At 42.6% G+C, this 26,341-nt stretch overlaps 1 protein-coding gene across 3 annotated transcripts; it reads right to left on the bottom strand.

Moving 5' to 3' along the window:
• Positions 1-46: 46 nt before the first annotated feature.
• On the bottom strand, positions 47-26,296 carry srrm2 (serine/arginine repetitive matrix 2). 3 transcript variants are annotated; one of them, XM_061846093.1, is made up of 14 exons: positions 26,160-26,296; positions 25,471-25,571; positions 23,952-24,206; positions 21,791-21,889; positions 20,097-20,282; positions 17,047-17,130; positions 15,758-15,817; positions 15,655-15,684; positions 15,314-15,430; positions 15,104-15,227; positions 10,488-12,097; positions 3,592-5,406; positions 3,462-3,527; positions 47-818 (listed from the first exon to the last, which is right to left on the bottom strand). In XM_061846093.1, the coding sequence occupies exons 3-14, from the start codon at positions 24,197-24,199 to the stop codon at positions 689-691; spliced, it is 4,569 nt and encodes a 1,522-aa protein (XP_061702077.1). In that variant the 5' UTR covers positions 24,200-24,206; positions 25,471-25,571; positions 26,160-26,296; the 3' UTR covers positions 47-688. The 3 variants fall into 3 exon arrangements, with proteins under 3 accessions (XP_061702077.1, XP_061702078.1, XP_061702079.1); XM_061846094.1 differs by lacking the exon at positions 26,160-26,296 and adding an exon at positions 26,038-26,152; XM_061846095.1 differs by lacking the exon at positions 26,160-26,296 and adding an exon at positions 26,097-26,115.
• Between the last annotated feature and the right edge of the window lie 45 nt (positions 26,297-26,341).

Here is a 26,341-nt window from a genome sequence, read left to right as displayed (position 1 = left end):
CATGTCCGCGGGACACACGCACACAAACCACAAAACATCGAACATCAAAAAGTTTAAAACATTTTATTTACTCCTTTTACATTTTAGACCACATCACCAGCCGACAGTCCTAGAATTAAAGGGGCTTTATTTACTTGGTATCTATATACTTTTCCCATGTTGTCATTTATCTGATGTTAAGTGAACAACCTATGAGGTCAATTTTGGGGAAATGAAAGCGTCGCCGGTTTTTCTCATAACTGTCAAATTTGGCTCAACGATTGACCAACAATTCCGTTTTTATTAAAAATTAGGGGAGGAAAAAAAAGACTATACATTTAATTTTCATCCTTGCATTGATAAGCACATTTCACATCAACATCCATTAGAGCCACAAAAGGGGGATTTTCAAATCCTTAAAAAGGAATAACCAAAAGATGGCGATGGCAACCAAGTGGACAGCAATAAAATGTACAATTAACTTTATCATCAAAGAACCACAACGAAACTAAAGACGTCAAGTGAAAGGACATGACGAGGACACCAGAAGTCACATGACGCATCCATACTTTTAAGGGCTGTCACGATAACAGGAATTGTTGTGCAGCACTTGTGCCTTCATTTCCTGTTCCGGTTGTTTAACTTCCTGCTGTCAGGAAGGGGGAGCTTGTTCAAGGTCAACGTTCACATTCTGGGTCAGCAGAGGTGATCAGCGGGTCCGACCTCCTGACTTGCGTCCCGGCGAGGTGGGCGCTCGTCGCATGTGTCGAGGAGGAGAATAGCTCAAAGAGCGAGAATCTCGCAGTGAGTCTGCTGGAAGCCGACCAGGGTGAGCACGGCTGAAAGGGGGAAAAGACAAATTAAGAGAAACTCCAAAATCATCATTTTCACTTCCTAATTCTTCTTTGTGATTTCAGTTTCATGCAAGATTGTTTCAACATCCCTTCTCTAATGTCTTAATGAACAAAACTTCCTTTTACGTTCTCAACTTTCCCAAAAATGTCAACATCACGATGATTGAAACATTTTCTCTTGTATTTAACAATTACATTTTCTGACATTTTCAACTTTGGTAAATTAAATGTTACAATTTCAACCTGCTGATTTGATCTTCTATTTCTATTTGAGAATCAGAAAACAGCTTTATTGGCCAGGTATGTAACAACACACAAGGAACTTGTCTTCGGAAGTTGGTGCTGCCCTAGTATGACCTTCCTGATCCTTACCTTCCCTTTTAAATGATTTAAGCTTATAACAATAAAAATTTTCTGATGATCTTAACTTTTCTGTTTGGTCTTCTTCTCTGTACTCAACATGAATGTCGTACCAGGGTGGCATCAACTGCTGGCGACAAATACCTTGTGTGTTGTTACATACTTGGCTATTAAAGCTGATTCTGATCAGATCGCGAGCGGTGTTCTGTTATTGGAGATTTGTGCTTATCACGGATTGTCCATAACGAACAACATGTTCAAGCATAAATCTGTCCATACGTGCACATGTAACTAGGACACCCTAGGTTGCAGTTAGATGATTGACTTTATGTTGTGTCATCAGACTTACAGCGGCATGATGTAGTAAGTAAGAGTCAGGGATCTCAGAGGCGAGCTATCCAATCTCTGGGTTTGAAGTCACAGAGGTGGTTAAAAAGCTCCCCAGTATCAAGGGCACCCTGTATTCTTAAAAAAAAAAAAAAAAAAAAAAGCTGAATGTTGTGGGACTGTCCTGGTTGACAGGCCACTGTAACATCGCATGGACAGTGTGTCTGGATCGGCAAACTGGGGTAGTGGTTCCCTTTTTAAGAAATGGGACTGGAAGGAGTGTTCCAACTCCAGGGGAATCATACTCCTCAACCTCCCTGGTAAGGTCTATTTCAGAAGTGCTGGAGAGGAAGGTCCATCGGGAAGTCAAATGTCAGTTTTAGAAGAAGCAGTAGGATTGTCGTCCTGGCCGTAGAAAAGTGGATCAGCTCTATACCCTTGGTAGTGTCCTCGAGGGTGCATGAGAGTTCGCCTAACTTGACTACCTCTGTTGTGCCCTTAAGGGAAGGCATTGATCGTGTTCCTCGGGCGCTTCAAGAGGATGGGGTACCAAACAGCTGATATTTAGGGGGCTGGACGACCAGTGCCAGATTTTGGTCCACATTGCTGACAGTAAGTGACACTTGTTTCTGGTGAGGGTTGAAATCCGCCAAGGCTTCTGTTCATTACTTTTATAGACAGAATTTCTCAGTGCGCTGAGACATAGGGGGTCTGGTTTGGTGGCCTCAGCATTGCATCTCTGCTATTTTCATATGATGTGGTTCGGTTGGCTTCATCAAGCCGTGATCTGGAGAGTGTGAAAGAGCTGGCAAAAAAATCCGAGACCTTTGTCGTCAATCGGAAAAGGGTGGCCAGCTCTCTCCAGGTCACGGATGAGATCTTGCCCTAAGTTGAGGAGTTCAAGTATCTTGGGGACTTGTTCACAAATGTATGAAGAATGGAACAGGGGATTGAGAGCTGGACCAGTGCAGCATCTGCAGTGATGTGGACTTTGTATAGGTCAGCAATGGTAAAGAAGGAGCGAAGCCAAAAGGCGAAGCCTAAGCAGAATTTACCGATTTACGTTCCTACCCGTACAATGGTCAAGAGCTGTGGGTTGTGAGCGACAGAGCTAAATCCTAGATACAAGTGGCTGAAATAAGTGTCTCCCACAGAGTGTTTAGATTGTCTCCCTTAGAGACAGGGTGAGAAGCTCAGTCATCTGGGAGGAGCTCAGAGGTCAGCCCTTGATCCTCCATGTTGAAAGGAAACAGATGGAGGTGGCATGGGCATCTAATAGCTCTAACTCTAAAGATGCCTCCCAGAGGACTCCATGGTGAGGTCTTCTGGGCACGTCCCACTGGAAAAGACCAAGGAGACAATCCAGGACATGCTGGAGATACTATGTCTCCCAGTTGCGCTTGTAATGCCTCGGGATCCCCCCAGAATAATTGATTTAAGTGGATAGTAAAAGGGAGGTCCGGGCATCCCTACAAAAGCAAATGTCCGTGCGATGCAACCTTGGATAAGTGGAAGAAAATGGATGGCTGGAGACTTAAAATGTTGCTCACTTTGCCTGCATGGTTTGACTTCCTCATGATTACAACTTTCTTAGCTGTAACTTAATTATGATTTTACCATCCTGATGATTTTGTCTTCCTGACTTTAAACTTGCCTTGGATTTTAACATCCTGGTGATTTCACCTTGCTAATGATTTTAAAGTTATGATCATTTTAACTATTTCATTTTCATAATTTTCCAACTTCCTGAGATCAACTTTCTAATGATTTTTACTTCCTAATGACCCAAAATTCTGGACAATTTCAACTTTGCAGTGACATAATTTGTTATGATAATTTTAATTTCATGACTTTATTCTTTCTGTTCATTTCAACTTCCTCACACTTTTAGATTCCTGATGACTTCAACTTCCTGATGATTTCAAGTCGCCAACTTCTCACCTCTTGTCCTTGTCTTTTTCAGTGCTAGATGATGATGACGATCTGGAACTCCTAGCTTTAGCTTTCCTGTAAGGAAGAAAAAAAAAGTCAATCAATCATAAATCTACATGAAGTGATCAAACACTTTTACCCTTTTTCTGGCTGTGCCTCTGAGTCGGAGCTGTCTGAAGAGGAGGAGGATGAGGAGGAGGAGGAGGAGGAGGAAGAAGAGGATGAAGATGAAGAAGAGGAGGAGCTGCTACTCCTGTTTCCTTTCTTGTTCAATTCCTTCCCATTGGCACCACGCTCAGAGACCACTTCCAGGTTTGCTGGAAGACTGGCCCCAGGTGGTGATGACTTCCTGGTCACGGCTCTTGACAACTCGCTGTGGTCCGATTGGTCGCCAGAGCCTTGCATCACCACATGAGACGATGTTTCGCACCCGCTTTTCAAAGTCATATACTCTCGTTTCTCATCTTCCTGCTGGTTTTTCTTCTCCTCCTTCAAAGGGTTCACATCTTTTCTGTTTGGCGACGGTGAAGATGACGAGGAAGAGGACGATGACGAGGAGTCTGAGGAGGAGGAGGAAGATGAAGACGAGGATGAAGATCTGCTGGGCTGCCGAGCGTCTTTCCCCAGCGGTGTTTGCTGCTCCTGCCTACCTCGAGGCTTGTCTGCTTCGCTATCTTGCTTCCTGACACCTTCTGAGGACACAGATTGACCGGTCCCCCTTGGCGAGCCACTTGTCAACTTCCTCACTGGAGCTAAAGGAGAGCGACTGATAGCCTCGCTTCTTTTTGGAGGCAATGGCGAGCGACTTGGCCGCCTCCTCACTGAGGGCGATGGTGAGCGATTGGTCCGTTTCCCCATTGGCGAACGACTGCTCCGCTTCGTTATTGGTGAGAGACTGGTTCGTCTTCCCGTTGGCGAGCGCCTGGTCGGCCTCCCCACTGGCGAGCGGCTGGTCCGCCTCCCCACTGGCGAGCGGCTGGTCCGCCTCCCCACTGGCGAGCGGCTGGTCCGCCTCCCCACTGGCGAGCGGCTGGTCCGCCTCCCCACGGGCGAGCGGCTGGTCCGCCTCCCCACGGGCGAGCGGCTGGTCCGCCTCCCCACGGGCGAGCGGCTGGTCCGCCTCCCCACGGGCGAGCGGCTGGTCCGCCTCCTCACGGGCGAGCGGCTGGTCCGCCTCCCCACGGGCGAGCGGCTGGTCCGCCTCCCCACGGGCGAGCGGCTGATCCGCCTCCCCACGGGCGAGCGGCTGGTCCGCCTCCCCACGGGCGAGCGGCTGGTCCGCCTCCCCACGGGCGAGCGGCTGGTCCGCCTCCTCACGGGCGAGCGGCTGGTCCGCCTCCTCACGGGCGAGCGGCTGGTCCGCCTCCCCACGGGCGAGCGGCTGGTCCGCCTCCCCACTGGCGAGCGGCTGGTCCGCCTCCCCACTGGCGAGCGGCTGGTCCGCCTCCCCACTGGCGAGCGGCTGGGCCGCCTCCTCACTGGCGAGCGGCTGGGCCGCCTCCTCACTGGCGAGCGGCTGGGCCGCCTCCTCACTGGCGAGCGGCTGGGCCGCCTCCTCACTGGCGAGCGGCTGGGCCGCCTCCTCACTGGCGAGCGGCTGGGCCGCCTCCTCGTTGGCGAGCGACTGGTTCGCCTCCTCGTTGGCGAGCGACTGGTTCGCTTTCCCGCTGGCGAGCGACTGGTCCGCTTTCCCATTGGCGAGCGACTGGTCCGCTTCTTAATTGGTGAACGACTGCTCTGCCTTCCTATTGGAGAGCGACTGTTTTGCAGCCTAACTGGTGAACGACTAGTGCGCCTCCTTATTGGAGAATGACTGGTCCTCCTCCGTACTGATTGCGAAGGAGACCCACTGGTTCGCCTCTTCCGTCCCGGCAATGGCGAATAACTTGTTCGTCTCCTGATGGGCGAGCGACTGCTCCGTCTTCTGTGGGATGGCGAAGAAGGGGGGCGCCCCCTAGCAGACAAAAGCATGTTTAGTTATGAGACAGAGAATGACAGTTGCCTGTAATATACAGTGCCTTGCAAAAGTATTGGGCCCCTTTGAACTTTACAACCTTTCGCCACATTTCAAGTTTCAAGCAAAGATATAAAATTAATTTTTTTTTTTTTTTCAAGAATCAACAAGTGGAACACAATCGTGAAGTGGAACGAAATTTATTGGAAATGTTATACTTTTTTAACAAATGAAAAACTGAAAAGTCTGGCATGCAATTTTATTCAGCCCCTTTACTTTCAGTGCATCAAACCCACACCAAGAGATTCCCTGAGGATCTCTGAATGATCCAATGTTGATTGATGCTGATAAATAGAATCCACTTGTGTGTAATCAAGTCTACGTATAAATGCACCTGCTCTGTGAGAGTCTCAGGGTTCTGTTTAAAGAGCAGAGAGCATCGTGAAGACCAAGGAACACATCCGGCAGGTCCCAGATACTGTTGTGGAGAAATCTAAAGCTGGATTTAGATTTAAAAAAAAAAAAAAGATTTCCCGAGCTTTAAACATCTCAAGGAGCACTGTGCAAGCAATCATATTGAAATGGAAGGAGTATCAGACCACTGAAAATCTACCAAGACCTGGCCGTCCCTCTAAACTTTCACCTCGAACATGGAGAAGACTGAACAGAGATGCAGCCAAGAGGATGAGCACTCTGGATGACCTGCAGATATCTACAGCTGAGGTGGAAGAGTCTGTCCATAGGACAACAATCAGTCGTACACTGCACAAATCTGGCCTTTATGGAAGAGTGGCAAGAAGAAAGCCATTTCTCAAAGATATCCATAAAAAGTCTTGTTTAAAGTTTGCCACAAGCCACCTGGGAGGCACACCAAACATATGGAAGAAGGTGCTCTGGTCAGATGAAACCAAAATTCAAACGTTTTGGCCACCATGCAAAATAATATGTTTGGCGTAAAAGCAACACAGCTCATCACCCTAAACATGTCACACACGGTGGTGGCAGCCTCATAGTTTGGGGCTGCTTTTCTTCAGAAGGGACAGAAAAGATGGTTCACATTAATGGGAAGATGAATGGAGTCAAATACAGGACCATTCTGGAAGAAAACCTGTTGGAGTCTGCAAAAGACCTGAGACTGGGATGGAGATTTATCTTCCAACAGGGCAATGATCCAAAACATAAAGCCAAATCTACAATGGAATTGTTCAAAAATGAATGTATCCAGGTGTTAGAATGGCCAACTCAAAAGAATCTGTGGGCAGAGCTGAAGACTGCTGTTCACAAACGCTCTCCATCCAACCTCACTGAGCTTGAGCTGTTTTGCAAGGAAGAATGGGCAAGAATTTCAGTCTCTCGATGTGCAAAACTGATAGAGACATACCCCAAGTGACTTGCAGCTGTAATTGCAGCAAAAGGTGGCGCTACAAAGTATTAATGCAAGGGGCTGAATAATATTGCATGCCTCATATTTCAGGTTTTAATTTGTTAAAAGAAGTTTAAAATTTCCAATAAATTTAATTCAACTTGACGATTGTGTCCCACTTGTTGTTGATTCTTGACAAAAATGTTTTTAATTTTATATCTTTATATTTTAAGCTTGAAATGTGGCGAAAGGTTGAAAAGTTCAAGGGGACCGAATACTTTCACAAGGCACTGTATGGGTTTAAAATACAAAAACGTCCTCAGGGATAAGATTTCACGATTTAAACTTCTCTTGCAGTTCTTGAAGAGGAACGGCTTCTCATGTTTTCAACTTCCTAATGATTTCAATTGTACCCATCAAAATTTCAAGATTGTGACACCTCCACTCCTCCCCAGTATACCATAGTGTCCCTTAAGGCTTTGTGCTTGAACCCCTCCTTATCACGGTCTACATTGAAAAATATTGCTCCCCTTCTTAAATTCTTAGATTTTTCCATAGTTTCACCACTTCAATGTTTAAAATTACAAAATAAATGTAAATATTGGCTATATATATCACACAAGTGAACTTTAAATGTCATTTCATTTTTTTTCGTCTTCATTTTCACTGATCACACCGAGAGCTGTTCAACCAAGGCATCACTTTAACAGAATTTGTCTTGACAAAATCAAGATGGACAAAATATCTAAAATATCTGAAAAAAAAAAACTAAAGGATCCCCAAAAATTCCAGAACAGTCATTTACAAATGATTTTTTTTTCTAAGGCTTTAGGATTCTAGCGAACCGTAGGGACAACCAGTATCCTCACATGGAGACAATGGTGAACATTGATGGCCTGCCTACAAACATTCCATCAAGAGAACAGCAATGAGGCATCGAGGTGGCCACAAAGTTCACTGAAGAGAAATTGGAAAGAACTGCAGGCTTCATCCCTCAGCTAAGATCAGTATTCATGACAATAATAAGGAAGACACCGGGAAAAAATGTCATCAATTGCAGAGTTCCAAGGTAAAAACAACTGCTGAACAAAAGAACATAAAGGCTCGTCTTACCTCTGTAAAACAATGAATGATTACCAACATATTTGGGAGAATACCAAATCAACAGATAAGATGAAAGTGGAGTCTTTTGGAAGTTCTGTGTCTTGTCTGGCGCCAATGTAGCACAGCAATAAAAAAATGAAAAAAATTCAACCGTCAAATGTGGTGGTTGTGTGATGGTCTTGGGCTGCATTACCCGTATTGGACCTGGAGAACTTGCTCTGATTGAAGGAACCTGGTGGTGCTGCAAGTTCAAGGCCAGGTGTGGCTGGACGGCACAAAATCACCAATGTTACATATTACATTAAACACTGTGGGAGATGTGCTGCAGAGGGTAAGAGTACAGTATACCCCGGTCACTCACATTTGAAAAATGTACGAGTGTTGTCAGTCATGCCCGCAGATATAAAGTTGCAGGTGTGATTAGGGATGGAATCTCAAGACCTTAAAATAACTTACTGAGTTGTTATACCTGACTAAGTAGTTGTTGCCTAATACCATAATCATAATTTATTGACACTGCAAAGACTGAGACAGACATATTTAAAGAGGTCAATAAACATTCAATTTCAAAACTAAATATTGATAAGATCAAATCATTTTATTTCATCATGATGTATTGTTATAATCTAATTGTAATTTACGGCGCTATCTATTGTCTATCCATTCCTATCCATTGTCTATTCCGAAGGTAGCAGTAGATTATCTATATCTTCCTAAAGCATGGCGAGGGGAAAAGTTTTCAACTTCAAGATAACGTGGTACAACCGGCGTACGCGCGCATTGCAGCGACTGCCGCAAATCGGAGGCCAGCTTGCTAGAACGCGCCTTTATGCGCGTGCGTTGACGTATTGGCCACACCTGAATCAAGTGACGAGATGGATAATAGTCTTTTTTTTTTTTTTTTTTTTTTTTTTGCGGCACGCCATTACACGATCAACCAAAACTGCCTCGCGATCGACACATTCAGCCCCCCCTGGTGTCACTGAATTTCCTTTGAAATGGCTCATTATGTTGATGACTTTCGATGTAAACGCGCTCGCAGTATGTGAAGCAGCTCGGAACATGTGCTTTTGGAATCACTTACGAACATGCACAGTATGGTTAACTTGCATTTCCTGTTTCCAGGTGAATACTCATTGATCAGGCTTGTTTTGTTACCAACGTTTATAAAATAAACACGTAAATAAATGTCAAGACTACACAAAATAAGCGACGTCTTTCAATATTTGCGAGTGTGATGGTGCGCGAGCGTGATCGTCAAATGTGAGTGACTGGTACACCCTGAAACCAAATGGTTCCCGGTTCGCATGCCGTGTCGCTGGTCATGAAATTTAAGCCACATTGTCTGTGAATGAATGTGGTTGGTGGTTGGAAAAGTTATAGGCAGAGAATGGAAGCCACACTTCCATCAGACTGCCCCACCTGTGGCTACACTACCAGGTTACCACTGATGGGTTGATTGTGGAGTAAATTCAGTGTGCGCAATTGTTTTATTGATTTCCCAGAAAAGGGCAATATGTCTAATGCATTATTATTACTTCGTCACCCAACTTCTCCCTCAGTCCCTAATCAACTGCCTTCATGAAATAAAAACTTTGATTTCATCAAACTTTCTAAAATTTAGTAATCTCCTCGAAATAGATAGCTGTACTATCCCTGAATCTTTGAGGTCCAGAATCAAGGTGTTATCATGAACTCCACACTCTCCTTTCACTCCCACATTAAATCCATTACCATATCTGCTATTTTCACCTTAAAGTCTCTCTTTAACTTGATGACTTGATTCTGCTGCAGTTCATCCCTTTGTCACATCCCACTTAGACTACTACATTTGAGTCATGTTTCTGCAATGCAGCAAAGTCATGACCTAGATCGAGCACTTCCATAATTCAGCCGCGAGGTCCTCACCCGTACCAAGGTCTGGCAGCACATCACTCTTTCACTCATGCATCTCCTTTGGATCCCAATCAAGTCCTGTATCAACTCCTCAATCCTGCTCCCCACATACAAATCCCTCCATACTCGTGCCCTGAGGCACCATCAGACCTCCTTCACCAGGAGATCCCATTCCAAGACTTTCTTCCTTCCAATTCCAGTCTCCTCTCCATCCACTTTACTCCTCTGCAGCCTACTGAGGCCAGAGACTTCAGCGCTACAGCCCCAACTCTCTGGAAGACTCTCTCCTGAGACATCCAAAACACAACATCACTGGACATTTTCAGACAAAAACTCACCCACCTGTTTCATTCAGCTTTTGACCTCACACGTTCTTTGGTTTCTATTCTTGTCTGTCTACTTTGTGTTAAGTGGCCTTGGGTTCTGTGACTAGTGCTATACACAATTAATACCACTATTATTCAACCTCTCATATTAACTTCTCTTAGTAAATGGTTAAATTTCCTGATTTCAACAGACAATTCCAACGTCATGATTTTAACTTTCCTATGTGTCACATTTTCTGGGATTCAAACTTTTCAACGCTTTCAATTTCTCCGTGAATTCACTCCCTTTAAAAAGGGATTTTCGATGAGTGACCATCTAGGTCCCTTAAATAAAGATTCCTTTAGAGCAAGTAGAGAATGAGTGCATGATCCACTTGTGTTTAACGTCTTACCTAAGCAGAGGACTGTGCATTATGGGGCTCCTAGTCCTGGACCTGCTGCGTCTGGCAGTCCGTTCCCATCCTCTGTCTCGATCCCTCTCACGGTCTCTGAGGCGGGCCGGAGGAGGACTACTTCTCCTCGAGCGGGGAAGAGGGTCCTGGTACTGCTTTGGTGGGGTGACACGGTGAGTTGGCGGAGAGCGGGACCTCCTGGTCAGTTTCTCTCGCGGACTACGGCGGTCCTGGAGGTTTTTGCCTGGAGGATCCAATGGGACTCTGTGGGGGGGGCGCTCATCGTCTGCCTGCTCAGGGGGTCTTTTGGATTGTTGTGAGCTCTCGGTGCGTCCATTAGTGACAAACCTCTGAACAGCCACTTTGATAGAAGAAGAGTCTCTGTTTTCTACGGTCTTGGGTTGGTCGTCCTCTTCGGATGATGAAGATGAGGATGAGGAAGATGAAGATGATGGGGATGAAGATGAAGAGGAGTCACTATCACTGCTGCATTCTTTTCCATCCTGCGCCTGTTTCTTTGGAGGACTTTGGGTTCTGTTGTCAGGTTTTTGTTGAAATTCTGTTACCTCGTCTGACTTCCTGCTTCCATCTCTGCTTTTTTCCTGGCGTCCATTTAAGGGTGGGAGAGGATCTCTATCGGAGGATCTCGGAGGAGCTCTATTTTCAGGTTCTTTAATCCTGGATGTCTGCATTGCCTCTCCTCTGTTCTTCCTCTCAGTAGACGGGGACAAGGAGTCATGTTTGGTCTGCCTTTCTCGCTTCCCAGCGTTCCTCTCTTCCTCTCGTTGCGCTCCTCTGCTGTGACCACTCCTGGCATCCGCTTTGGGAGAAGGCGAAGAGGAGTCGTGTCTGGTTCGTGTGTTCTCCTTTGCAGCATTCCTCTTTTCCTCTTGCTCCGCTCCTCTGCCACGACCACTCCTTGTGTCCTCTTTTGGAGGGGAAGGTGAAGAAGACGCTTGTCTGGTTCTTGTGTCATGGTTCCTGGTATTCCTCTTTACCTCTCCTCTGCAGCGACCAGTCCTGGTGTCCACTTTGGGAGGTGAAGGCGAAGATGAATCATGTCTGGTTCGCGTGTCCCTCTTCGGAGTGTTCTTCTCCTCCTCTCGTTGCATTCCTCTGGTGCGACCACTCCTGCAGTCCACTGTGGATGGTGAATGAGAAGAGTCGTGTCTGGACTGTGTGTCCCGTTTCCCGGTGTCCCTCTCTTCCCCATGTTGTGTTCTTCTGCTGTGACCACTCCTGGCATCAACTTTAGGAGGTGAAGGAGAAGAAGAGTCATGTCTCATCCTCTCGGGAGGACACAGCTTTGGTTTTTCCCGCTTTTCGCTGCTCCCTGAACGCCTTCCCCATCCTTTGTCTTTTCCACTTTCTGGACTTCTTGATCTTCTATCTCTCCGTTTTTCTGTTTCTTTACTTCTTGATCTCCTCCGGGTGTCCTTCTCGTTTCGCTTTTTCTTATCCCTATCTTTGCTGCGTGAACGTCGGCTTTCGCTATGTCTCTCTTTGCTTCTCTCCGTCTCTTTCCTTTTGTCCATCCGCCGAGGAGAGGATGGGGAGGAAGAGTCACGTCTCCTCCTGGGAAGGGAGGGCATTGTCCTCCCTTTATCTATCTAGTAGCAGACAGATAGAACAGGAAGTTAATGGACATCTGCAGTGGGAGTTTTTCAGTCCTGGGGATCCTTGCTTTCCCTTCCTTCCTACTCATAGACATGTTCTAGAGGACACACTCATTAGTATTAATACTAGGAATACAATGGAGAAAATAACACTAAAAAGCCCGCTGTCTCCTCAATATGAGATCACACTCCTTTAAAGCCTTGATAGTAATGAATCCATAATGTTGGTGTGACTGACAGATTTATGAGATATCTTATTAAAATCAAAAAACATTTTACCATTAAATGAGGAGTCTTCCATCAAACCCTGTAATCTCATGTTGTGCGCTCTCAAGAAGGTCGTGGGCATCATCCAAATCTCTGAATCTGGTCTCACCCTCAGTTGTAGATCTAACAATAACTTTAAAACATTTAAGGTACTTGCAGTGAGGAAAATAAGTATTTGAACACCCTGTCATTTTGCCAGTTCTCTCAGTTTGAAATCATAGAGGGGTCTGAAATTTTTATCTTGGTGCCTGTCCACCGTAAGACAATCTAAAGAAAAACCCTCTGGAAATCACAATGTATGATATTTGAATAATTCAATAATAAGTCAATGTTGCAAATGAGTATTTGAACACCTGTGAAAATATGTTTATATTTGGTACAGTAGCCTTTGTTGCAATTACTGAGGTTTCCTGTAGTTTTTCACCAGGTTTGCACAGACTGCAGCAGGGATTTTGGACCATTCCTCTACACATATCTTCACTAGATCAGACAGGTTTCTGGGCTGTCGCTGAGAAACACAGACTTTGAGATCCCAAAAAAAATTTTCTATTGGGTTTAGGTCTGAAGACTGGCTAGGTCACTCCCGAATCTTGATATGCTTCTTACGGGGCCACTCCTTGGTTGTCCTGGCTGTGTGCTTCGGGTCATTGTCATGTTGGAAGACTCAGCCACTATTCATCTTCAATCATCTCACTGAGTGAAGGAAGTTGTTCCCCAAAATCTTGCAATACATGGCCCCGGTCATCCTCTACAGTGCAGTTGTCGTGTCCCATGTGCATTAAAATTTCAGACCCCACTATGATTTCAAAGTGGGAGAACTTGTAAAATCTCAGGTTGCTCAAATACTTCTTTTCCTCAATGTATGTGATCTGTTGCATCAATGCCACGCTATCTAGCAATTATCTACCTCCTGTCCCTTTAAAACCATGGAAAATTTGTCAAACGTTTGGTTTGGTAATGTAAGAGAACTTGTAACATTTTCATTTGAATTAATGGAATTCATGGGAATTGAAGGTACTGTAATTTGTTGCATATAATGCACATTTTTCCCCACAAAAAATTTTCAGAAGATTGAAAAAATTAAAACTTTCACATTTTATAAATGTATGCCGTCATCTAGAGGTTGTAAAAAACCTGTAAACTTTGATTCCAATATGACAATTGTACCTATAACTATTCTATAATACAATTGTGTACAGTTATATGTTCACATTATTATGTACAATTGTACTCATGTTACATACCCAGGCAGAATTTGTGAAATACAAATGCATATATTTTTAATAAATACAAACAATGATTAATCAACAACTATCAGTCATTTCTTTATGGTTATGTTTTATTTAATGATAATAATTTGCTGGAATGTTCGAAGGTTTAATTTGAATCCCATCAAAATAAAATTAGATGTTTCCCCTGGCACTTGGATTTCTTCAAAAAAATCGTAGACATAAATTCTGCTTGGGTAATGAAACATATTTCCTCAGTCACTAAATATAAGTCGAGGTGTGAATTTCAAAACAAGCGCAAGTACTATTATTGTGTGTTCAAATAAAGTGCTTTACTTCAGATTATCATCCCTCCATCCATCCATCCATCCATTTTCGGAGCTGCTTATCCTCACGAGGGTCACGAGAGTGCTGGAGCCTATCCCAGGTGTCAATGGGCAGGAGACGGGGTACACCCTGAACTGAACTGGTTGCCAGACAATCACAGGGCACATGGAGACAGACAACAGTTGCACACAGAACCTATTTAGAGTCTCCAATTAATGCATGTTTTCGGGATGTGGGAGAAAACCCAGGGAGGCATGGGGAGAACATGAAAACTCCACACAGGCAGGGCCGTGGATTTGAGCCCTGGTCTTCAGAACTGTGAAGCCAATACTCTTCAGCTACGCCACTGTGAAAGAATACTGACAAAATAGCGATACTTCATATGCTGGTCATACAGGTTGAAGCAAACTCATGCATTGTAAAAATGCATTATACAATCGGTTGAAGGGTTTTCCACAATTTTGAAGTCAACTTTGGGGGTTATACACGGGAGAGCATTATGCACAAAATAATTTCGGTATTTTGAATTAAGCATGGCAGCATGGTGGATCAGCTGGAAAATATTGGCCTCAGAGTTCTGAGGTCCCGGGTTCAAACCCGGACATGCCTGTGTGGAATTTGCATGTTCTCCCAGTGCCCGTGTGGGTTTTCTACGGGCACTCCGGCTTCCTCCCACATCCCAAAAACATGCAACATTAATTGGACACTCTAAATTGCCCCTTAAGTGTGATTGTGACTGTTTGTTTCTATGTGCCCTGTGAGTGGATGGGAACCAATTCAGGGTGTACCCCGCCTCCTGCCCATTGACAGCTGGGATAGGCTCCAAGTACTCCCCACGACCCTGGTGAGGATAAGCGGATTGAGAAAATGGATGGATGATAAATGTCATTGCCCACATTAGAGGGCAATATATTTTCTTGATTGCCACCCCCCCTACTCCATTTCACTCATATCTGAAACCCGTTCATACTACACATTTTGGGTCGCAACAAAAAGCACAGAAAAATCTAGTAACAATAATAATTGGAAGGTTTGGGCAATGGTAACTCGTGGTACCATTGTAGTTCATTGTGTGTGGTTGTCACATCTCCGAACCTAGTACAGTATGTTAGTGACAACGTAAACCGAGGACAACCAGTCGTCGTATTTTTCTGAAAGGGGGTAATGTGCTCCTCACCTCGTCACCTGCTCGGCGTCGTGGACTTTGTTCGTCGCGGCCTCGTCTTCTGTCTGGTGATCTCGACCTGCATCCGTTGTCAACTTCCTGCCTCTTGCGGTGATTTGACCGTACCGGCGAATGACTGTTAATATCCCAAAAAGATACTCTGATAAGTCAGTAAAATGGATGACAAGTAAAATAAAACAAGTTAAAGGGAAAGCGTCACACCTTTGGGATGAACTGGACGAGGAGCTCCGTTCTGGTGCTGCCTTCGTCTTTGCGGGACTTTTACCAGCTCGCTTCTTTTTCTTCTTTGATGCCTTCTTCTGCTTCTCATCTGAGGAACTTTTAATGAGAGGATATATATATTTCGATTCATTTCAACTGTTCCTGTTGCCAAGAATCATTATCAATCAAAAGTGGTGGAAAATAACCACGCACAACTATTGAGTTACAATACCAAGGAGCTGTAATAGGTGTATGTAATTTACTTGAGTATTTAGTGCGACTTTTTTTAAATACAGTGTGAGTATTTCTGCCACCTCAGGCACTCAACAACAAAGTTGTACCTTTCTTCTTCTTCCTCCGCCGTGGACTCACTGAAAGAAACAGAATGAGACAGGTAAGCACAGTCAAGGTGAACATGGGATACGTTGAAGGAAACAAAATTACCGTTTCCTCCTCCTCTTTGATTTTTTCCCTCGGCGAGGAGCCGGTGAAGGACTCTCTGAGCTTCAAGATGCAATGACAACAGCAAATTAGTTTTGATTTTTGAATGATGACTTCATCTGCTCCGCAAGACATTTACTCCACGTTGCCATCGTGCACAGTATATCTGAATCTAAAAGCAATTTTTTTTAATATAGCAGTATTTCCATTGTTTTGTATTATATGTATTTGTATTGTTCTTTTGATGTAGCACTGTAAATGTGATGTCTAATAAAGTTATTTTAAAAAAAGTTCACCCTAACCCGATATATATATATATATATATATATATATATATATATATATATTTATGATGTCTTTTCTTCATCTACAGTGCATGTTTTTTCATTATAGTGTGTATAAGTTAAAAACAGAGCTATGGGTTGTTGCTAGCGCTCTTCTTGCCGAGAATATTCTCATCAACAGACATGCCACCTTCGATTATGTTTCAAAACTGAAGTCGCAACTGAACGCCGCAGGGCTTACTGGCCACCCACAGTACTTAGGGTGGGGCATCGCGCCGAAGCCACGCGTTTTAATATATATATATATATATATATATTCTTTTAAACTCGATCGGTAATCAGCCCCAACAATCCTGATCGGTAATCAGTCCCAACAATCCTGATCGTGTAAAGCCAAGTTATCATTTCTTAAGGACATTGTTTTCCAACATTTTTTGAGTTGAAGGACATATTGTCCATCTTCTATATCCACATTTGGTCTATTTCATGTCTTTTTAACACATATTGATACTTTTGGTCAGTCCCCATATGGGACTGTTCTCTTCACTTCCAAGCCAGTCAACGTAAACGTGTGCTCTTGCAAATGGGTCTTCTACATGGAGGAAATCAATCAGAGGAAAGGGGACAGACTTAGCCAATTATGGACAAAGCAGACCCTAAACTGGGTCAAACAGAAAAAGCTGGGCCTTTTCTGGACATTCGTATGACAAACCCATGTGTTTTATTTACCAATCTCATAGTGAAATTAATCAATCAAATCTCATAGTACAGTATACCACTGAACACAAGTGTCATTAAAAGTTTTATATATACACTGAAACTTCGCTGGCATCGACAAATGAACGAAGATATTTGCAGTAAATTATCTTCAGACCAATTAAGAGAAAATGGACAATTTTTCACACCATGGTTGGGAGTTCACGCTCTGCTCTCCAATGACAGTAGCGACGACATTATGTTTTCATTCCTCTTTGATGGTCTGTGCCAACGTGTTTGAGCTTAGCTCACCCAGTTCTCTTCTTATTTTTCTTTTTCTTCTTCCGACTGCGTTTCTTTGGTGGGGATTCTGACTCGTCTGAGTCCTCCACCAACCTACAAGAGAGCACATATGTGAAAATATTACACTTTCAAAATTATTGTATGTTTCTAAGCACAGTTCAGAACAATGAGAGGTCCAATCACTCACATTTGACGAGCGCGTTAGCACTCGCAAATCTGCTCAGTCGAGCACGAAAAATCACGCGCATACATAAGGGCATGTTCTAGCAAGCCGGCCTCCTACAGCAGTCACAGCGATGCGCGCGCGCATCCCCCGCTAACTATAATAAGCATGGGATTGTAATATACTTTGAGTTGATCTCATTTCTAACAGTCATTTTCCCCGTGGCACACGTTATTTTGGAGTTGAAAACTTTTCCTCTCAACATGCGTTAGGAAGATATAGATCTACTGCTAGCTTTCATCAATGCATTGACACCGCCGTAAATTAAGATAGATTATAACAATACATCACGGTTGCCGACAGGAATGTTTGTTGCAATGTTCGTGTTCATTCCTAGACAGGCCAGTGCATTTAACTTTTCTTCAGATAAAGTTTGTCAAATGAAGAATTTTTAACTGATGATAAATTTTAAATACCGTTTTATATCATGTTCTAGTAATATCATTTAAAATTGTATTTGTTTCATTTATTTTTAATTTACAGTTATGTTATATTAATCCAGTAAATTATTTTAAGGTCTTGAGAGTCCATCCCTAAACACACCCGCAACATTATCTGCAAGCATGACCCACAACACGCGTACATTTTTCAAATGTAAGTGACTGGACGTCAATGTAATGGTATGGGAAAAGCCTCAATTAAACATGAAAGAACACCACCACCAAAGTATTACAAAACAAACGAATGGGTTTGTTTGCCCTAAATTGTGATTAGAAAGCATATTGAGGGGTGTTAAATTTGTTAGGTACAAAAAAATCTTTAAAGAATGGAACGAAAAGTTCGAAGTGGTGTTTTGAGTGATCAAATGTACATATTTTAAATACATTTTTGGGGTTTGTATGATTTTTCAGCAATTCTGCGTTTTTCACTTCAACTATGTTTAGGATGAAAAAAAGTTAAAAGCCTACAAGTGAAAACTTAAGTTGTAAATCATTAAGTTTGTTTTTGTATTTTAGACGTATTTTTGTAGCACTTTGTAGAGCAGGGATCACGAACATGGTGCTGACACGCACCAGGCCAAGGACCACATATAGTAAGTAGCCTCAAGTCTGTTGTAACAAATAGTGATGCAGTGATGGGACATTGTGATTTACTAACAATATCTGTCTATCATGGAACATTTATTGATCAATCAAATATTCTCTCTCTCTCTATCTATCTATATTTTTTTTTAATAATATAGATGGCGGCAGAGTGCACGACTAGTGACCACATCTGCCTCACAGCTCAAATCATCTGTGTTGATTTTGCATATTCTCCCTGTGCCTGCCTGAGTTTTCTCTGGAACTCCAAGGTTCCTTCCACATCCCAAAAACATAGGGAGGTTAGCCGAGGACTCTAAATTGTCTGTAGGTGTGAATGTGAGTTCGAATGGTCGTTTGTTTATAATCTCCCTGTGATTGGCTGCCAAACAGTTCAGGTCTTTCCCACAGAGTCAGCTACGATAAGACCCATTCACCGTTACCGTAGTGAAGATAAATGTTATGAAAAATGGATGGATAAAATAGATTTTGTTCAAAGGACAAAAATTCTGTTTTTATTTAGTCAGATTTTTTAAACTAATACATTTTAAAGATGTAATTGCAATACAGCGATATTTTTTCTTAAAGTTATGAAACTGTCAGACAATGACACTGGCCCATCGCTTGCTGTAATTTGTTTTTTTGGCAATGAAATTCATATGAAAGCCTTTTTTTTTTTATTTCCAAGGCTGCAGTTTTCTCTGGTCCAACAGATTTAAGAATGGAAGTTAAATTCTCCTATGTCATTTTTTCATTTTGTTGGTAACATCCGCATTAATTGTTCCAAACAGTATTTTGGTGTTTGTTTACACTCCACAGACCAATTTGTCAATCTTGGCCTCAGATGTACAGTATTTCTTTTCTCCACAGACTTTCCCATGAATTTGGAGAGGGAAGTATTCCATTAGCCCATTGCGAAAGCAATAGCTACTCCAGTATATTGTCAACTGGAGGTGTTTCTTCATTCAAATTAGGATGGATGGGCGCAAGCTTGGCAGTTTATAACAGGTGGGATGTGTCAGCACTCGTACTACAAATGTATCAGTGGAGCTGACTCTTGAAAGCCATTGGAAACACTAATCCGGAATCAAATTTTTTACATTTGTATCAAAATTTGCCTAAAAAATAAAACTGTAATCTGACAAGTGTTGCAATGGTCTCCATGGCCATAACCGCAATAAGGTTTGTTTGGGAGGAAAAAAAAAAACTAAATAATATTGATGGTAAAAAAAGGTTCTCCACTGAAGGAGGCCTTTGTGTTGATCATAGCGCTCCAATGAGCTGCAGAGATACAATACATGGAAGCCCTACCACAGAAGTGCAAGAGGGCCATCATTGGGAAAGGCCAACGCAGCACAGCAGCATTTGATTGGAGAAAATATATCCAGCACAGTGTGAAGCTAGAGGGGCTACATAGCCAGCATACTGTGAGATAGCAGGGTAGCTGGAAAGAGGGAAGCTTGGTCTGGTCTGTGAGGATTTTTGATACCGATGAGTAGTATAAAACAGACTCAAGATTTTACCCATGGCCAAGGTCTCTTGAGGGATCCTCGTTAAAGTAAGCCATTTTAAGCTAAAGAGCGAAACATCTCTTGGGGGTGCAGTCAGATGGCATCCATGACTGAGCTTCCTTCAACGGAGAGTTTTTTTTTTTTTTTTTAATTAAACTTTGTGGACCTCTTCAGTGAATGAACTCGACTTACGAACCACTGCTTCATAGAACCAGCAGTTCTTAATTATCATAAATTGTCAACGAATCGGTAGTGGTTATTGCTGCCTGCTACTGCTGAAAGGATGGAAGAATTTAGACTTACGTGTATTTCTGCTGCTGCTGCCTTTCCCTCTCCAGGCGCTCCTGCTCCCGTTTCTCTTTCTCCTTCTCCTTGCGGTCGGCGTGGAAAGACGAGCCATCCACGTAGTCAGTGGAGATGCCGAAAGCTGCTCGCAGGCGGTCGTTCTTCTGCTGGTTAGCCGCAGCCAGCGCATGAGTTTCTGTCACACTGAGCATACAAAAAAAGGCTCAAGTCAAAGTCAATATTATTCACACATAAAACTAAAAAAATAAATAAAAATATTCACCGAAAAAGTGTTTGAGCCAGTGGGAGTCCGACTCGTGGTTCAACGGATCATCTTTGAGCTATATGGATAACTTTCTACGGTTTGGCAGATTAGTCCACCTAAGTGTGTGTGCGTTTGTGTAAAAGTCTACACATAGCATACAATCAAAACAAAGGAATTGACCCTTCTCTTCCAATACTTTTGGAGGGAACTTTATATTCATGTTTTTATGTTACTTACTATTTTTAAATAAGTGTGAGCTGTCCACTCAACTCTTCTGGACTACTAGTGAGCAAGGCAGCTAACTCACACCTACCTTGTAAAGTCTGTAAGTCTTTCCTCCCATTGCAAGTCACCCACAGCTTTTCTTTTTACACATAACATTATCATGATCAATGCTGCTAGATTTGACACGGGAATAAAATGACAAGTAGACTTCACATATGATAATCTAAAAATTATGAGGTTTTGCGCATGTGTGTTAGCAAACTGCTAACTGCAAAACTTGCCTGTTTAATTTGCCTCGATTTCATTTCACCCATTACAAACACAGTCATGTAAAACTTTTAATAACGTGGTTGTGATGCTAACAAATACCTCTGTCTGTCCGTCTAAACCCAGTTTATAAACTGCAATGACGCCAGTAGTAGTTCTCTTTGGGACTATAGCAAATACCACAAGTATTGGATTCCTTTGTTTTTGTTGTATACTGTGTATAAGCATATTAAATGTATGATTTTAAATTGGTAAATTTGTCTTGCAAATAAATGTTTTTTCAAAATAGTGAGACTAATCATAAACGGTATTTTTATCTGGTGGTGGTGCACTTATATCATCACTTTTAAACATGTATTTTTTTTATCCACGAGAAGGTAAATTAAAATTGCGCATTGTTATACAATTTAAATGGCCATACAGTGGGACCTCTAATTACAAATGTCTCGAGTAACGAAAAATTCAGGTTACAAAACATCCTCGGAAATATATCATCTCCAATTACGAAGGAAATTTCAGGATAGGAAAGGCAATAACGAGCGATGAATTCGCAGCCCCCAAACAAATACCACCAAACATAAAGGTCCTGTATCTTCGTTTGCAAGTGTGTGTGTGTGTGTGTGTTGTCTTGGAATGGATTAGGCTATTTACATGTAAAAAGCGCTTCTACTTATGACAAATTCACGTTGCAAAACGAATTCCTCAATGAATTAATTTCGTAAGTAGAGGCATCACCGTATTTGACATTTTGCGCTGAATATTGTTTTTATCTAATGAGCAAAGGTGTACGGCGAATTTGTACTTGTTTAGTTTTGTCCCTTTTTTGCTGATCTGAAAAATGATCAGATCCATGACCTAATTCAAACCGTGAATTTTGTGATCTGTTGCACTCTTAGGTGGGAAATATGTGCAAATGATCAGAATAGTGACATCTGTTCCTCAATTGTTTGCTTACCTGGCTTTGTCACCAGAGGCAGGAGGAGGGGGCTGCTGCTTTTCCTGCAGCATCATTCTGAAGCTGTTCACCTTCTCCTCAATCTCCTCTACCGAGTATCTGAGTCGACAAGCAGACAGGGGCATTAAAAAAGTTGCACAGATGCTTCCGAACAAGTTGTATACTCTAAACCAGGGGTCACCAACCATGGTTGCCCGCAAGGACGACTTAAGGCACCCGCGAGGCATGTTCTAAAAATAGCACAGGTCACAAAATGTTATTATTTGTGCTTTGAATTTTGAATCTGACTTGCGGACAATTTTTTTTTTATGTCACACAATATAAAGTATTTATACAAGGGGTTTAGTTATTTTGGAAGTTTGCCGCAATGAGGTCATGTATCCTTTAATACGATCGGTGCTCACGAAGTAGCGCTCGACCTCATAAATGTTAGTGACCGCTTGCTCTAAACTTTGCAGGTTACATCACTTGAGGTTTTTTTTTTGTTGTTGTTTTTTTTAACACCGTCACACTGCCTCGCGATCGACGCAATGAGCACCCCTGGTGTAACTGAATTTCCTTTGACATGCCTCATGATGTTGATGACTTTCGACGTAAATGCGCTCGCATTATGTGAAGCAGTTCTGGACATGCGATTTCGTACATGCTCACTACGGTGAACTTGCATTTCCTGTTTCCGGGTGAATACTGGTTGTTTTGGAGCAGGCTTGTTTAGTTAACAACCTTTATGAAATAAACACGTAAATTAATGTCAAAACCACACAAAATAAGCGACGTCTTGAGAGAATGTGAGGGGCATTACTCTTATTAGTGTTAGTGCCTCAACATGGGTATGCTCGTAAAAACAAAACAACGAACTCAAACGCATGTGCGGTCAATGTCGTCAACTAATACCCGGATTTATTTTAGGCAGTTTTTCCCCAATTTTCCGGAGCAATTTTCATGAAAATTAAAAAATCCGGAATTCCGGGATAATCCGGAGGACTTTCATCACTGATTTAGGTATGGGTTATTTTTCCCAGCCCTGTTAGAGCTGTGCTACCGTGTTGCTGCTGTGGCAGTTTTTTGTTTTTTTTTACCGGTATGTTTTTATTTTTTTTTTTAAACCAGCCCTGTTTGTGCTACCGTGCTGTTGCTATGTTAAGCTAAGATAAGGTATTAAACATTGAAAACTCTTTCTGTGTACAGTCTTTCTTTGTAAATATATCATGTTTCAATATGGGTTTCAATGCGGGCACTTGCGGCTTTTACACATGTGCGGCTTAGGTATTTACCAAATGGTATTTCCTTTACAAATGTACTGGGTGAGGCTTATGACCAGGTGCGCTCTTTAGGCCGGGAATTATGGTATTTAGATGAGATGTTACACTGTGGTGACCCCTAATGGGACAAGCCGAAAGAAACTTACTAGCTGAGCAGCTGAATCAATATTGAATTGACCCCTCCGTGGATATTGCGCAATCCGCGTCACTGACCAATCAGAGGCCAGAGATCTGCATAAACCAAAGCCCGTTTTTGCTCCCGTCATTTTCTCAGACAACATTGCATGGTCCAGTATAGGTTTAGTTAGCGTTTTATCGCGTATTTGGGTTATTTAACAAAAAATACGGTTAAGAGGTGTCGTCACGGACTTTGTAATAGTGACAACAGGTATCCTGAAAGGCTAGTTGGTGGAGTTCGATTCGTACCCTTTCCAAAACCGAAGACCCAGTACGAAAAATGCCTTCGATGGATATAACGTTGTGGAAGACCGCATCATCAACTAAATCCATCTAATATCAACCGGAACACATGTTTGCACGAACGTATGCCGTCACTTCAGGAGGCGTGGTTAAGTGCCCTGTACGGAGGGGTCAATTGGAAGTAGTAATATTGTGATACGTCGATTAATATTTTTGTTTTAAAGCATCCCTAATAAAGGCTGTGCAAAGGTTGAAAAATCACTCCATTCATTTCAATGGGATGTTTTTCAGGATAATGCATGGCAGGGAATAGTGGGCATTTAAAAAAATTGTGGCCAAGATGTCCTAAGCAAATAGAGTCTTTTAAAATCTGAATGGTTTGAAATAAATCACTTACACAAAAATGTAGATGCCTTAGAAGAACAAAATGTGGAAGAATAACACGGTAACTATTACTCCTGTGGAGTATGTCATCTTACCCCTGCTCCTCCATCATGTCCTGAAACTTAGCACACTCCACCTCCAGCTGGCGCTTCCTCTGGTGTTCAAGGATGTCCGCATTGGGCTGCCGGTTGAGTTGACTCTCCAGCCGCTCCCGGTCCTTCTCATCGCGCTCACCACTGCGGTCGTCACGGGGCCTCTTGGCCCGCAGTGTCGACAGGTTACGCTGCACATAGCCATTGGTGCCGCTGCCCCGGGGAGTGGTCAGGCCGATGCCATTGTACATGGCGGCTCTGAGGTGGAAAAACACATGGCTTTGTTAATTTTGTCATTTTTACTTTGGACCCCATGTATCTTATATCAGTGAAATACAACCACTGTATGTTACAGAAAATGATTATATCACTTTAAGGAAAGCATCTTGATCCTATTTATACCAGTGATGTTGAGTGACAAGCCGAACAAGTGAATGTTTTTCCACTAGATGGCAGAAGCTGATTTGTGAGTAAATATGATCGTTTGTGTACAGAGGTACCTTGATTTACAAGCTTTATTGGTCCCATGACAAATCTCATAACTTAATTTACTTTTATTTTTCACAGAAGATTTTCCCATTGAAATGAATTGAAATATCATTAAAACTCTTCCAGTCTCCTAAACGTTTTGTTGTTTTGTTTCTAAATAGCCCTTTATTGCATATAAACAAACATACAACATACGATGAATAAACCGGTTCTATTAAGTGCAATCACTGTATGTAGTGTAGTATGTGCTTAGTGTGCCTTTGAGGGGTGTGGCCGACTGAATGACATCGGTGGTATACTCCCTCTTTGCTAGTTCATTTTTTAATTGTGTTCTTGACTGTTTTGTTTTAGAAATAGCACTCGGTTCTTGCCCACATACCAGGGCATTACAGAACCTTAACTGCTTAACCCCATTTTCCTGTAGTGATACTGAAATTTTGGCTTAAGACACAAAGCAAACTTCACTGATAAATTGAATAACAACTGAGAGCTCATAACAAATTGGGGCACTTGTGCGTCAAGGTGGTGCCCGATTTCCTTGATGTGGCAATTTTTGTTTTGCTGAGGGGTTTTAAGAATATAAAATATGTTGAAGATTTGGAAACACGGGTCAATACAATGCCCATTTGTATATTTCATGCTAGCAAACGTGTTTTTACAGCTTGAATATTTTCAGCAGAATACAAGTCCCTTAATTAAGTCAGTGGTCCAAGATCCCGCTTCAAGTGTGCTGCAAATACAACTACACGTCCTTAAGATGACATTTTACAAATTAAATATTTCCACGTTTACGTTATTCTAGGAATGCGTTCTGAGCACATGAGCCAAAAGCATCGGAAGGTATCAAATTACTTTTAACATCTACAGCGAAATGGTAAATAGCTGTTTATTAACTACGAGATAGTAACATATACTTCATTTGGAAACTAGTTTGTAAACGTGTAATTAAGCGAACATCGCCACAGGCCCGGAACAATTGAACAGGCCTGACGAATAACCATTTAGCAAGTGAGCTAAGAAGACAGCTACGTACCACACTTTTCTCCGGGAGCGGAGAGAAACGTCGTCGATAGAGATGGAAAATATTCTTCACCAGGTCTTTGTTTGCCACTCGTGTATTCACTACTTCTGTGGCTGGGGGGAAAAGGCGAAGAAATAAGATGTGAGCTTTGTTAGCTCAATTAGCTTAGCAAAGGCAATCTCCAACGAAAGAGAGACGAAGCAAAACCACGTGATGAAACGTCACAAAGACGCGCTCGAAAAGGTGAGACGCGTTCACCGCCCCATGAAAAATGTACAAATCAAGTAACTCATGGATAATATTAGATGAAGTACTTTACTGTTCCCTCACGATCATGAAAATATTCAAAAATTATTACTTCTCGAACACGTCACTTTTCGTAAAAAAAGGTTTCCGCCAGAATTGTGTCATCCCTTTTAAAAAAAAAAACCATAAGCAATGATTTATTTTATTTGAGCGTTATTTACCATGTAAAAAAAAGTTAAATCAGAGCATCTCTTTTACAGTGGAAACCTGGCCAAGAAAGCAGCAAGTTAAACGTCAAGTCCAAATCAATCACATTCACGTTTATTTCAGTACCGTCGCCCATCTGTAGCGTGAATTCACTTAAGAGAGGACATCTTGAACATACAACATACAAGTGCTAGAAGGTGGATGGAATTTCTGCGATTTGTCGCCAACTAGTTCAGGGTGTACCCCACCTGCTCCCGGAAGATAGTTGGGATAGGCTCCGGCGACCCTTGTGAGGATAAGTGGCTCAGAAAATTAAAGTTTTTTGTGTGGGTCCAATCAGGTTTCAGAATCAGCGTGTAATGACGCCACAAACACGCGACACGTCGGCCATGTTGTCACTTTGTTGTTGAGCGCGCTTGTTTTCAAGTGA

Source organism: Syngnathoides biaculeatus, chromosome 16, assembly GCF_019802595.1.
Source record: "Syngnathoides biaculeatus isolate LvHL_M chromosome 16, ASM1980259v1, whole genome shotgun sequence".
Classification (NCBI taxonomy): domain Eukaryota; kingdom Metazoa; phylum Chordata; class Actinopteri; order Syngnathiformes; family Syngnathidae; genus Syngnathoides; species Syngnathoides biaculeatus.
Note: the sequence above shows the minus strand (reverse complement) of the source record. Positions and strands in the feature narration are given on the sequence as shown.